The sequence below is a fragment of the Phascolarctos cinereus genome, unplaced genomic scaffold, assembly GCF_003287225.1.
Source record: "Phascolarctos cinereus isolate Bilbo 61053 unplaced genomic scaffold, phaCin_HiC Scaffold_1;HRSCAF=81, whole genome shotgun sequence".
In the NCBI taxonomy this organism is placed as follows: domain Eukaryota; kingdom Metazoa; phylum Chordata; class Mammalia; order Diprotodontia; family Phascolarctidae; genus Phascolarctos; species Phascolarctos cinereus.
The window spans coordinates 289446670-289460814 of record NW_027555514.1 but is presented as its reverse complement, the minus strand read 5'-3'; the positions used below and the strand labels follow the sequence as shown (position 1 = coordinate 289460814).

The window sequence follows — 14145 nt, the reverse complement described above, 5'->3', positions numbered from 1 at the left end:
TGGTATGAAATGAAACCTCAAGGTTATTTTAATTCTCATTTCTCTTATTAGTGATTTGGAATATTTTTTCATGTGGTTGTATGGGATTTCAGTGAACCACACAGACTGCATCTTGTGACTTAATTCAGGATCTAGCTCAGTTGCCTTTCTATTCAATTATGCGTCTGGTCTCATTTCTGTCTTGTGAGAAACCTTATTTAGTTGTGGGAATTGAGAAAAAACCTACCTCTGCGAGGCTGGGAAGCTGAGCCACTTCCACCTGGTGTTTAGAGAATCTTAGCTAAAAGCTTAGGTTATGCTGACCGGAAACGCTGTCAGATCTAAATATTGGCACAAGGAGTTTTCTCACGATAATACATCTCAAGCAGCCCATATGTCTTATCTGAAAACCGGCCCTGTACTGGCCAGTCAGTTCCATGTTCCTTTGATTGTTGACAGACACTGGAGAGGAGGGGGACAAGGCTGTTTGTGGTTTCAGGGAATTGTCCCTCTTTGTTTCCCCCTCCCACCTCGGAAAGTCTCTAATCTTTCCTCCATTAGAAATCAGATGACCTAATGTGTCCTGGCTTGTATCTTGGTATTGTTTTCTTTTAATTAATTGGTCTTCTTTGATGAATTGTTTTCAATATATAAAAATCTGCCTTACTCTTTATTCAAGGTCTTTGAACTGGGACTGGAAAGTCCATTGATCTTTTTATTATAGCATGTTTTACTAATAAATTGTATACCTTGGGCTATTTCCTCAGTCATTAGTTATTCACCACAGTTGTGAATGCTTTGAAGTTTTTTTGAGAACTGTTCGCATCCTTTGGGCCATTCATCCACTAGGGAATGGCTACTCATCGTATTTGCTTATTGTTTATATATCTTGGCTACCAAACCCTGTTGAAGAAACTTGATTCCAAGATCTCTTCCCATTTGTCCACTTGCACTTCCCTTCCGATCCAGGATACTTTACTGTTGCCCGTGCAGGAGTTTTTCACCTTCTCTGCTGTAAGCACAGGGTCACGTTCCTTCAGTTGCTTTACTTTAGTCTTTTTTAAGGAGCCGCTGTTCCCACTAGCTGTCTTCCCCTTCCCCTCTGATAATCTCCCTTTCTCTCTTCTCCTTCAGCTAGTTCCGTCCTTAGTTTTTAAATTTCTTCTTTTTAATGCCCCTTTCCAAACAGGCTTTCTTTCACTCTTTTCATTACCCATTTTCTCGGTCTGTTTACTCTAGGCCCTCGTTCTCTGATTCGTGACCCCTCTAGTTATCTGGTCTCCTCCTTGTCTCTGAAGGTGTTCGTTCTGGAGTCTCCCCTCCAGATGCTTTCTGCCACTGCCTTGTAAGTCTCCCCTTCTCAATCCCCCTTCTCCGTCGTGCCTCCCTTCCAGCACAATGTCAGGGACTACAGTTGTCTGGACACTGGCCCGTGGAAGGGCCCCTTACCAGCAGTGCCTCCTGCTGACTTTTCTGTGTTTGCATGGGGTCTTCTTGTGTCCGTGCCCTCTCCCTGCTGCAGGTGCCATTGGCCCGAGGGGCTCCTACTGCCCAGGCTCTTCACACGCTGAACCCCCCCGGGTCGCATCCCAGAGTGGAACCCGCTTTGTTGCTGCTCCTGCTGCTGCCGCTGTTGACTCCTGTCCAACTCTGTGACCCCATTTGGGGTTTTCTTGGCAAAGATACTGGAGTGGTTTGCCATGTCCTTCTCCAGCTCATTTGCAGAAGAGGAAACCGAGGCAGGCAGGGTGAATTGACTTGCCCAGGGTCACATAGCTGTTAAGTGTCTGAGGCTGGATTTTAACTTGGGTCTTCCTGACTTCAGGCCCAGCACTCTCTCCACTGCACCACCTAAGCCACCCTAAGCTCAGGGTCAGTGAGAGTCAATTCCTAGGATTGGGTTTTGATTTGTTTTGGTTTTTTAACCTTATTTTGGATTCTTAGGTGTCCTAAACTATGGAAACAGTGGAAGTCACTTCATTTTTGGTGCACTGTTTCTCTTTTGGAGAGTTTTGAGAGGTTGTAGGCATTGGAGAAAACATCTAGTCTGCCATCTTGTTGCTCAAGTGACCTCGCAGTTATCTGTCATAACTTTTATAATCGTCTCTCTTTTCTTTGTTTTTTTAAGAACCTCTCCCTTTGGGGCAGCTAGGTGGCGCAGTGGATAGAGCACCGGCCCTGAAGTCAGGAGTACCTGTGTTCAAATCCGGCCTCAGACTAAGCACTTAACACTTACTAGCTGTGTGACCCTGGGCAAGTCACTTAACCCCAATTGCGCCGCCCCCCCCAAAAAAGAACCTCTCCCTTTAGTCAGAACTGTGCAGAGTGTCTGATGTGGTTCTCTTCTGACTTATTCTGTGACCTTTAGCAGTCACGATGTAGGAGCTCCATGCCCTTTCTGATGTAGCGGCAATGTGGTGTGGTGCCCAGGGTGCCAGCCCTGTCTCAGGTGCTTCAGTGCTGGGTGGACGTAGGCAGATGTCTCCGAGACTCGTCTCTTCTTGTCTAAAACGAGGGGCTCACGCGAGGTCGCTTCTCAGGTCCTAGTCAGCTCTCAGAGCTGTGCTCCAACTACAATGCTTCTTACAGTCACGGCCTTTTTGGTAATATTTTCCACTGGCTCTTGGCTTTCTTGTCATTTTGATTTCAGTCCCATTCGGGACGCTTTTCTAGAGCAATTTAGATGAGCTGCCTTTTAACCACTCCACTTCTTTAATTCAGTCTTGGGGTACCCTCATCAAACCATCATCTAGGAGGCAAAGCAGGTGATCGATAGCTCTGTTGTCTTCAGCTCTAGTCGGACCACATTTGGAGCATTCTGGTTATTTTTGAGTATCAGATTTTAAGGTGATCGTTGAAACTCCGAAGTATGTCCAGATGAGGGCTTTCTGAGTGATGAAGGGACTAGTCCACCATGCTGGGTGGACATGAGTTGAAAGAAGTGAATATGTTTAGCCTAGAAGGGGAGAAGATTTAGGGGAAGATAGGATCATGGCATTTAGAGCCAGAAAGAAGCCAGGGACATCATCTCATCCAACTCTCACTTACTGAAGAAACTGAGGCCCGTGGAATCTTAATTGCTGTTGTCACCTATTTGAAGGCCTGTTATTATGCAGGAGAACGTCCTGCCTGCTTTCAGGTGATAGAACTGGGAACAGCAGGGCAAAGTTACGTGGAGACATTTTGGTTTGATAGGAGGAAGAACTTCTATGAAAGTTGGAGATGTTTAAAAATGACAAGGCTGCTCCTCAGGGAAAGCGGAAATGGCTGTATGGATTTGTGGTCCATGGGAGGATTGGCCTGGACAGGCTCCGGGGTCCCTTCCCTCTCTCAGACAGTGGGCTATTCCCTCTCTTCTTCCTGATCTCCCTAGCTCTCTAATGGCATCCTTGGCACGTGCCCTTGATACTAGCTGCATCTTCCCATCCTCCCTGTCCTTCACTTCTTCCTTCTCCCTGTTCAGGGATAGAAGCCACGTCCCATCAGTTCAGCCTCCACAGCAATGCTGTTCTCCCAGCCATCTACTCCCTGGCTCCATCTGTAGATGATCTCTGCCTCCTTTGGCGGGTGATGGTGGGGCTGTCTCTTTTACAATGTCTACCTTGAATTAGGGTTATTCATACACATATCTTATGTCTGTTACTAGACTGGAAGTTCCTTGAGGACAGGGACAACATTCTATTCATCTTTGTGTTCTATACTTAAGTTTAATCAATAATTGATCTTTAATCATTGATTAAATTGATTGATAATCATTGATTGGTTAATCATTTAATAATTGACAAGGTTTCACAAGGTACTTTTCTCACAAAAACTTTCAGAGGCAGTTAATGCAAGTATTATCACGATTTTACAGATGAAGAAACAGACTCAGAAAGGTAAAGTCACACAGATAGTGTTCAAGCCAGGATTTCATCCCGTGTCTCTCCTGAGCCCCAGATCCTCCATTTAATATGTATGTCAGAATGGTGTTCATTTGCTGCAGGTGCTGTCACTAGGATTAGGCTTCCTTATTGTTTTTTTTCAGCTGTAATTTTGGGCATCAAGCAGATTTTTTTTTTGTCTTTTTGTAGAAGAGGAGAGATTGGGGATCTTAGCATGTTGGAGGAAACTTTTCTAAGAAAAGATAGAGTGAGGTTGTGATATGAATAAACTTTCTCAATATAAACTAAGGTATTCTGTAGCTATTATTTTTGAGGGGGTTAAGCTTTCAGCTTTTGTTTGCTTTAATGGCATTGTACCCCGAGTGGGTGGGGTTTGGTCTGGTGTTTTTTCTGGGCCTTCTTTGATTTTTCTGTGTTTTGTCCTGTTTCAATCTTTACCAGTAATTGTAATAAATTAAGGAAAAGTTACATTTAGGTTGTTATTCTTCATTTTATGACAGCTCTTGCTAACATCTCTGCTCAGATTTTCACAGACCACGGGAGAGCATAAATTCTTGGTCAGAATGTACAGTTCGGGGCTATGGCTGTCCTTGTTTTCCATCTCCTTTATCAGTGGATTTTTGAGTGTTTGGCGTGATGTTTATTCTTTTTATTGTTTTTTTTTTAATTGGTGCCTTTTGTTTTGTCAAAACCTTACCTAATCTCTGCCCCCCCTTCCCCCCTCACACATACTACCTTCCCCATAAAAAAAGAGAGCTAAGGCCAGTTGCCTGATGGTGTAATGATGACTAATGGTGCCCCTCAGTTTCCAGTTTTGTAGTTTACCATTTGTTCAGCAGAAGGAAGAATGTGGTGTTTTGTTTTGGAGCCAACATTGTTTGTTGTCTTTGACTTGAGTGTGTTTGCTTTTTAATATTGTATCCATAGAGATCATTGTCATCTTTATATTTGCATATTATTCTTCTGGTTCTGCTTTCTTCACTTTGCATCAGTTCATACACCACATCTTTCCCAGCTTTCAACCATGAGGTTTGAAGTTTAAAGAATCTCTTCTGTTTGGCAGATTCATGACATTGTATTAGTGCTTTTTTCCTAGACTTTACTTAATGAGATGCAGAAAGTTAAAATGGAAGAACACGTCCCCTGGTTTAATTCTCCTCTGCGGTTTGGAGGAGTTACCTAAGAATTATGTCTTATGTGTTTGTTATAGAACAATGGAGATTTTCAGGTTTGATCCAATTTAGTATTTACTTTGATTTCATCTTTGATTTACAGGTGACACAAAAGGATCATGTTTACATTTTCAAGATGAACGAGATTCTGACCTTGAGAAGAGAAGCTGAACCATCGCGGCCCACGCTTATGTTCACAGCATGGAGCATTTGTACTCAAGAGGCTCAGAACGGTGACTTGGGCCCTGTGATGATCTGCTCTCAAAGAGACTGAGTTGTGTCTGCAAGTTTTCAGTAAGAGTGGAAAATGAATCCTGTTTGCAAAAACAGCCACGTTACAAAAGACTGAAGATTGGACGTTTGTGCTCTTGCACAAACTCTGTTCTTTGGATCAAATTGTCCTCCTAAGTTATTACCATACAATGATACAGCCAGAATAATCACTGTCAATCATGGATAAGAATCAGGAAACATGTCCAAAAATGGATAATAGTTTTGTGTTAGATAAAATAAATTTTAAAGTAGAACCCGAAGATAACATGATGAACCATAGTTTGGAAAGAATGGATTTTAAAAGTGAGCAACAGGATGTGAGACAGACGGACAGCAGCGACGAACAAGCAGAATTCAAAGGAAAAAGCCGTAGCAGTCGTCACCCTGGGAAATACTCTTCTCCTGACAACGAGGAGGAGTATGGCTCTTTATTTTCACAGTACAGCAGCACACTGTACGATGTGGCAATGGAAGCTGTGGCGCAGAGCCTTCTTTCCAGCAGAAATATAAGCTCCAGGAAAAAGTCTCCAGCTTGGAATCACTTCTTCATTTCTCCTCGGGATAGCACTAAAGCAATATGTATGTACTGTATGAAGGAATTCAGTCGGGGTAAGAATGAGAAGGACCTGAGTACCAGCTGCCTGATGAGACACGTGCGAAGGGCCCACCCCACCGTGCTCATTCAGGAAAACGGGAGCGTGCCCAGCATCGCCTCCTTTCCATCTCCATCCCTACTCCTCCCTCCACAGCCTGCGGACGTCGGCGACCTGAGCACCGTCTTGTCACCTATAAAACTGGTCAAGAAGATCGCTTCCAAGATGCCCTCCCCAGACCGCTCTGTCGTGGAGGAATCTGGCTCCGTCGTTTCTTCTGAAGAAATGTCGTCCGACTTGTCCATCTCGGAGAAATACCACAAAGAAGAAGCCCTGGTGGCCTCCTCTCCCCACCTGGCCAGCGCCCAGTACGAGGAAGCTGTGGAGAACGTAGCAGAAAAGAGCGTGGCCGTCCCGAAGAGCGCATCAGGGTCCCGGAGAAGGTCTGCTGTCTGGAAGCATTTTTATCTGTCTCCTCTAGACAACTCTAAAGCCGTCTGCATCCACTGCATGAATGAGTTTAGTAGAGGGAAGAACGGGAAAGATCTGGGGACGAGCTGTTTGATAAGACACATGTGGAGGGCCCATCGCTCAATTGTTTTGCAAGAGAACGGAGGAGGGACAAGCATACCACCTCTTTATTCCGCTCCCCCAACACTGTTGCCTTCTTTACTGCCCTCGGAGGGAGAGCTGAACTCTGTGGCATCTTCTCCAGGAAAGTTAGTGAAAGAGTCACCCTCAGCCTCCTCTTCTCCTGATAGGCTAGCGGAAGAAATCCACTCTCATCTCAATCCTGGAGATGCTTTAATGGAAGACGTGTCTGTCCTGTCATCTTCTGATGACATCGGGGAAGCATCCCTGGTGTCTTCTCCCGAGAAGCAGGGGGATGCATTGAGTACCTTAATATTTGAGCCGGGCACTGTTTTTCAGCAAAATAAAAAGATAATGAAAAGACTGAAGTCTGAAGTTTGGCATCATTTTTCGCTGTCTCCCACGGACAACTTGAAAGCAGTCTGCAGATATTGTAGTTGTATGATTAGTCGTGGGAAAAAGGGTGATGTTGGTACAAGTTGTTTGATGAGGCATCTGTACAGGCGTCATCCAGAAGTGATTGGGAACCAGAAGAGCTTCATTGATGCTAGTTTGGCAAATTCTCCTTATGCCACTTTGGCTTCTGCAGAATGTTCCTCCTCCAAATTGACCGACTTGCCAACGATGGTTACGAATGATAATCAAGTGATCTTTCCTGTTAATAGCAAAAAGACCTCAAAACTGTGGAATCATTTTTCCATTTGTTCAGCAGACTCAACAAAAGTAGTATGTTTGCACTGTGGACGTACAATAAGCAGGGGAAAGAAGCCAACCAATCTGGGTACCAGTTGCCTTCTAAGACATTTACAACGGTTTCATGGCAACGTGCTGAAAAATGACGCCTCAGAGACAGTGTTGCCCTCTGCTGCCGAGATGCGTGTGCCCCTGAGCACAGAGTTACTAGGATCATCGTCCTTGGACGAAACCAATGAAAAGTTTTCTGACTCTCACCCAGTTGCCAAAAAAATCACAAGTCTTGTAGCAGAAATGATTGCACTTGACCTTCAGCCATATTCTTTTGTAGACAATATTGGCTTTAACAGGCTGCTTGAATACTTGCAACCTCAATATTCTTTACCTGCGCCATCTTACTTTTCTAGGACCGCAATCCCAGATATGTACGATAATGTGAAGCAGATCATTGTTTCCCATCTTAAAGAAGCTGAGAGTGGCGTGATCCATTTCACCTCCGGGATCTGGATGAGTAGCCAGACTCGGGAGTATCTCACCCTCACTGCACACTGGGTCACGTTTGAGTCGTCAGTCCGGCCCCATTGTGAAGACTACCACTGCTCCGCACTTTTAAACGTGTCCCAGGTGGATTGTGACTACAGTGGGGTCAGTGTTCAGAAGCAGCTGGAATATTGGTGGGAAGCCTGGGTCACCTCGGTTGGCCTTCAGATTGGGATTACCGTGACTGATAATCAGAGCATTGGGAAAACATTAAATGAAGGGGAACACTCCAGTGTGCCGTGTTTTGGTCACACGATTAATCTGATCGTCAATGAGGCTATTAAAAGTCAGAGGATGGTTCAGAACTTACTTAGCATCGCTAGGAAAATCTGTGAACGGGTGCATCGGTCAGCAAAGGCAAAAGAGAAACTTGCTGAGTTGCAGAAAGAATACGCGCTGCCTCCGCACCATCTTATTCAGGACGTTCCGTCCAGATGGAATACGTCCTTCCACATGCTCGAGCGCCTCATTGAGCAGAAGAGGGCAATTGACGAGATGTCCATCGAATGCGGCTTCCGCGAGCAAATCAGCTGTGACCAGTGGGAAGTCATGCAGTCTGTGTGCCACGCCTTGAAGCCCTTTGAGGCCGCGAGTCGGGAGATGAGTGCACACGTGTCCACGCTGAGCCAGGTCATCCCGATGATTCACATTCTCAATAGGAAAATAGAAATGCTGTTTGAGGAAACAATGGGCATTGACACCATGTTGAAGTCTTTGAAAGAAGCAATGGTAAGTAGATTATCCTCTACCCTTCATGACCCAAGGTACATTTTTGCTACGCTTTTGGACCCCCGTTATAAAGCTTCCTTATTTACAGAAGAGGAGGCTGAACAGTACAGGCAAGATTTAATCAGGGAACTAGAAATATTGAGTTCTACCTCAGATGATAAACCTGTTTCCAATGGGTGTGATATAGGTTCACCATCTACAAACTCTGTTGGAGAGGACAGCCTCTGGTCACTTATGGCCAAGCTTAAAAAAAAAGATCTAAAAGACAAGACAAAGCTGCCAGAAGAAATGGTGCTTGCCTACTTGGAGGAAGAGGTGCTCGAACACAACTGTGACCCCCTAACGTACTGGAATTTAAAGAAGTCGTCCTGGCCGTCCCTGGCCAAGCTGGCCGTCAGGTTCTTGGGCTGTCCCCCAAGCATCGTTCCTTCGGAAAGACTGTTCAGCAATACATCCAGTGAAAACAGCAGCTTTAGCCAGTCCAGGCTCATGATGGAACACTTTGAAAAACTGATCTTTTTGAAAGTAAATCTTCCTTTAATATACTTTCAGTATTGAAACGAATGAACAAGCTGCCAGATTCAAGCGATTGACGCCTACTGAACATTCACTGTCTTTGTGACTGGGATGGTTGAGTCGCTCCACGTAGGGGCCATGTATGACATCCAATCAGTGACCCTGATTCCAAGGTTAGCGCCACTCTCCAGCTTTCAATCCAATGTCTACATGTGCCTTATCCATAGTTCTTCAGGCCAGATGGTGTATATATGTTTTTTTAAGAAGTCCACACTAGGTAGAGTCTGTCTTGTCAAATTATAAAATATGACTATTAGGTTTTAATCCATAACTGTAAACTTTTAAGGGGGGATGTCAGTTATTTGTTTTAATAGAATGGCAAAACAGAGAGAGAGAGATGGACACAGTTTGACTCTGTAGGGTTTTTTTATTCAAGTATGTAAAAACCATGAACCAGGTACTGTATTTTAGTTCATCTTTGCTCTTAGGGCAGCAGAGCCACTTTTAGAGCTGTCCGGTGGAAGCTGGGTTTCAGAGGTGGAGGTCAAAGCCATCCTTTCCTAAGCAGTTGTTGACCGCCGGCTCTCAGATGGCGGGAGGGTGCAAACAAGCCAGACGGGGGGAGCCGCTTACTAGCATGGGAAATGTTTAGTATTCGAACACGCAACTAAAGTGAGAGGTATTATGGAATATCTGTTATACAGGGATCTCTAAAGAAACTTCCCATTGGTTTTTGTGTTTGTTTTTTTGTGTTTTTTATTCAGGTTTTACATTTGTCCTTGAACTTCAGAACTATTCTGAGTATTTATATAAGCTGCTTGGTATTTTCACCAAGGTTTGTGAATTCATGCTTATGTTATTTAACACAGTGCATAAGATGGCAAGATATCTACAGCAGAAGCTCAGTTAATTGATGGTGAAGCCTTTAAAATCCACTTTGTGTATCCTCTGTTGTTTATGAGGCTCCTGGTGTCAGATCCGAGTCCACTGAATGCATAAGAATCTGTTGTAGAAAGCCGATTACTGTATTCCCTTCACAAGAGTAGCCTTATAGACGTGGAGCACTGCTTAGTCTTTTTAAATGTACCTAGGGATGATTCAGCAGGCACATGGGAGATTTTAGAATCCTAAGACATCAGAATGAAGTAAAAGTAGTCAGGTTTTCTTTGGACAGTATGTTCTCAATATTATTTTTGTTTTAACATCTAGAAAAGGGGTCAATTTCTCATTTCAGTTTTTAGATGAAATATTTGGGGGGTAATAAGTCACTCATTTGCCTATGAACTTTTAGAAAAGTTGTAGTTTTGTTAAAATACTGTACCTTTGCCTAATCTAATTTTTGCATTTACTATGTTTTAGTGTATTTATAAATGGTGAACTCAGTTTCTGAAATTAAACATTTTATTTGCAATTTTCTAGTGCTGGCGAACCCTTTTATTTCTAAGTGCAAACAGTTTGTGTAACCGAACCATTATACCCCATTCCCGTGTACTATCAAAGTCTAACTTGATTCCAGATTGAAACTCAATATGCCAGGCAGTCAGTTACCATTCTTGATAGCTCTCTGTGCCCTGTGCTGGGGAGCTCTGGGCAGGGATACCCTTCCTCAGGGGAAGAAAACTGATCCTTCTCTCAATCCTGAAGATGGAAGGAAAGTGAACCTACCTCAGATAAATATGAGCATGAGAAACAAGTTAGGATATACAGCTAACATCCCTCCCAAAACCATACTAAGCAGAGAGGGGTGAGAAGACCTGAAGTTTGTGTGTGTGTTTGAAAAATGATGATACGGAATTAGTATTTGTGCAGAAGGGTCTCAACCGGGCACAAGCTCCCTCCAGGGGAGTGATTGGCTAAAATATGGTCTGACTGGGGAGGTGGGGGGTGAGGGCCAGGTTAAGGTGTAGTACACAAGTGTGCCCTTGTCCTGGGGGCTTCTTGGGAGCCTGTCTGGCGGGGCCTTCCTCACCCAGGCCGTCCAGCGGTTTGGCATCTGCTGTCTCATCACCTGGCCTCCATGTCACAGAGATGTTGGGATAGGCCATGGACCAAGTCATGATCCTGCAGAAAGCAGCTGGCTACCAAGCACCTTACACTCAACTTGACTAGCCAGACAGCTGCAGATGTCCAAGAAATCTAAGCCAGCTCAAGAGAGGGAATGGTGACTCCAGACCTGGAAAACTGTGCTGCTCACAGCCAGCTAGCCTTCTGGCTCAGCCCGCCTCAGTGGTCCCCCTTGTTCAGGCATGCCCAGGCTGGTGTCGAGGGCAGAGACACTTAGTGGGTTCCTGTCAACTGGGCCCACTAAGAAGAAAATAACAGCAGAATAAGAAATGTAAAAAAAATAACCCGTTGAAGACCCCTGTCCTTCCTCTGTCAAACGAAAATGTAAAGTAGCTGTCCTCCAGTGGCCCCCACCGCAGTCAATTCAGAGACAAAACTCCAGGTGGAAGGCACCTTGGTGGTCATCTACTCCAGAGGAAACCCCACCAGTCTGGTCATCCCGCCTTGGCTCGCAGACCTCCAGTGAGGGAGCCCACTATTGCCACCCATTACTTCGGGTTCTCCTGGTTCTGCTTGAAAACTCCTACTGTCCCCACCCCCACTTCCAAACATAACGGTTTCCAGTTCCTGTCACTGTCCTCTGGAGACCGTCCAGGTGATAAATGGCCCTTCTAAGCCGTAACACCCAGTGCTTGAACACAAGTCTCCAGATGGGGTCTGACTAGGACGGAAGACCTTTCAAGGGGCAAGCCTGGAAGCGACACTTCTTAATGGACGTCAGGATGGCGTCTTGGGATGCCACCACACTGCCAACTCATTGGACTTGCGATCCATGAAAACTCTTCTTTTTCAGACAGCCATGTCTAATCGAGCCTCCTCTGTCTTACACTTGGGAAGATGATTTTTGAACCCCCTAATACTGAATCCCTATTGAATTTCATCTTCAAAAAAAGGATAACTTTTATTTTACCTTATCTTCTCTAAATATATCCTTCCCCTTATCCCTATCTAGATGGCCTTCTCCTGCGGCAAAAAATTTTAAAAAATGAAAACAGAGGGGAAAACAGCAGTCAGCAAAACTACTCACCACCTTAGGGAGTCTGATAGGATATGCAAACAAGAACTCCACACCCACAGTCCCTCACCTCTGCAAGAAGAGGGAAGGGCAGGGGGATCACTGTCATTCCACTTGTGTACTGCTCAGGTTTTCTTTCCACTTATGTTGTGATTAATCATTATGGCTTTCCTGGTTGAGTTGACTTCACTTCACTTTGACCTCTAACCCTAATTGTCCTACTTCTCTGTGATCTACAGTCATCATTTCTTAGGGCACAGAAATACTCCATTACATTCATGCACCATAATTTGTTTAGCCATTCCCCAACTGATGATCCACAAGGATCTGGGGGCACATGGGAGTTATGTTTTGACCTTCTTGGGGTACATACCTGGCCGTGGGAATCTCTGGGTCAACAGGAATGGGCATTTTAGTCACTTCCTTAGCATAACCGAATTTCTTCTTACTGGGTTAAGTATTTAAGCCTGTTAGGATTCTGACCCGCTCAACCATTGGATTAGCGGTCTTTCCTGCATGAGCAAACATGGTAAGCATGCCATCTCTGTCTTCGGCCATTTCACTGGAGACTTGGAAGACCAGCATAGATCCCTGGGGTACTTCCCCAGAGACGTGTTGCCATTGCATCCATATTAGCTACTCATTGGGTCCAGCCATTGAATCGAGTCAGAACTGATGTAGCTTCCTCACCACCTAATCCGTATCTGTCTTTCTCAGAAGCATAGCGTAAGCTACTTTACACAATACTGCATTTGTCAAACATCTAGGTAAGCTGTGTCTCTGGTCCTTCGCTTGACACTGCTTCAGTTATCCTGACAGAAAAGAAAATGAATATTCTGGCATGACCTGTTCTGGGCAAAGACTTGATGGCTCTTTGTGAGACCCACAAGCCAAAGCAAGCATTTATTAAGCACCAGCTGTGTTGCCAGGCATGGTGCTACATATTTTAGGAACATCATCTCATTGATTCTCACATCAGCTTTGGGAGCTAGGTGCTATCATTACACTCATTTTACAGATAGGAAAATAGGGACACAGAGAGCGGGAATAAGCATTTATGTAGCACCTACCACATGTTCTGTGTTGTGTGAAGTGCTTTACAAAGATTTCATTTAATCCTCACAACCGTGGCAGGGAGGAGCTTTATCCCCATTTTACAGTTGAGGGCACTGAGCTTAAAGTGACTTGCCCTGGGTCACAGACCTAGTAAGTGTTTGAGGTTAGATTTGAACTCGAGTCTTCCTGACTCCAGACCTAGCTGCCTCCATAAACAACTTGTGTTTTATAGAAGTTCCTCAGCCATCTGCTTAATTCTCGAATTTTATCAGGACAAGACCAGCTCATTGGCCTGTAATTCGAAGATTCTATTTTCTTCCCCCAGATTATGGTATTTGCGCTTCCTTGGACTTGTGACGCCAGGCTCATTCTCTTCAGCCTTTCAGCTGTTACTGACATCAGGTCAGCAACCACAGTCGGTCTTTCAGTCCCGAGGAAGGCCTTCATCGTGGCCCGGTGACTCAGCCTCATCCTGGGCAGCTGGATGCGCTCTCACTATCTCCTTCCTCACTGTGGGGATTAGCTGGCTATTTGGGGTCTCCTGTTTCCTTGGCAGCAAAACCCAGAAGTAATGACATCTGAGCGGCTCTGCCACCATCTTGTTCTCCCCTTTCCTCCAGTAGGGCTTTGAAAACAAAAACCAAACCCACCCCTTGTTTGTTGATGTCCCTAGCTTCCCTCAGCTCATTCTGAGTTTTAGGACTATCGACGGTATTTGTATTTTTTTTCTGATGGTATTTTTAAAATAGGCTTTTTATTAATATTTTAAATATTCAGATTGATTAAATCTCCCCAGAAAATCATCCCTTATAACAAAAAAAAGGAGGCAGAGAAAAACTTTCAGTAGAATCATTCAACACGGTCAAACCCCCCTGCCATCATAGACGGTGCTGCACACCTGCAGATCCTCACCTCTCTGAAGGAGTGGGAAAAGGCACCTTCTGACACCTCTGCTCCGAGACGTGCTCATTCTTTATAATTTTGCAACATTCAGGCGCGATGGTTTGCTTTTTTATTTGCTTTGCTGTAGTCGCTGTATG

General features: G+C 44.7%; 1 protein-coding gene across 2 annotated transcripts in view; it reads left to right on the top strand.

The window, feature by feature from the left end:
• Positions 1–10385, top strand: part of ZBED4 (zinc finger BED-type containing 4) — a 55366-nt gene extending 44981 nt beyond the window's left edge. For both annotated transcript variants that reach the window (XM_020982942.2, XM_020982943.2), the window contains one exon: positions 5139–10385. In XM_020982942.2, the coding sequence (XP_020838601.1) occupies positions 5488–9012 (3525 nt within the window). In that variant the 5' untranslated portion in view covers positions 5139–5487 and the 3' untranslated portion in view covers positions 9013–10385. The remainder of the gene's footprint in view (positions 1–5138) is intronic.
• Positions 10386–14145: the final 3760 nt, after the last annotated feature.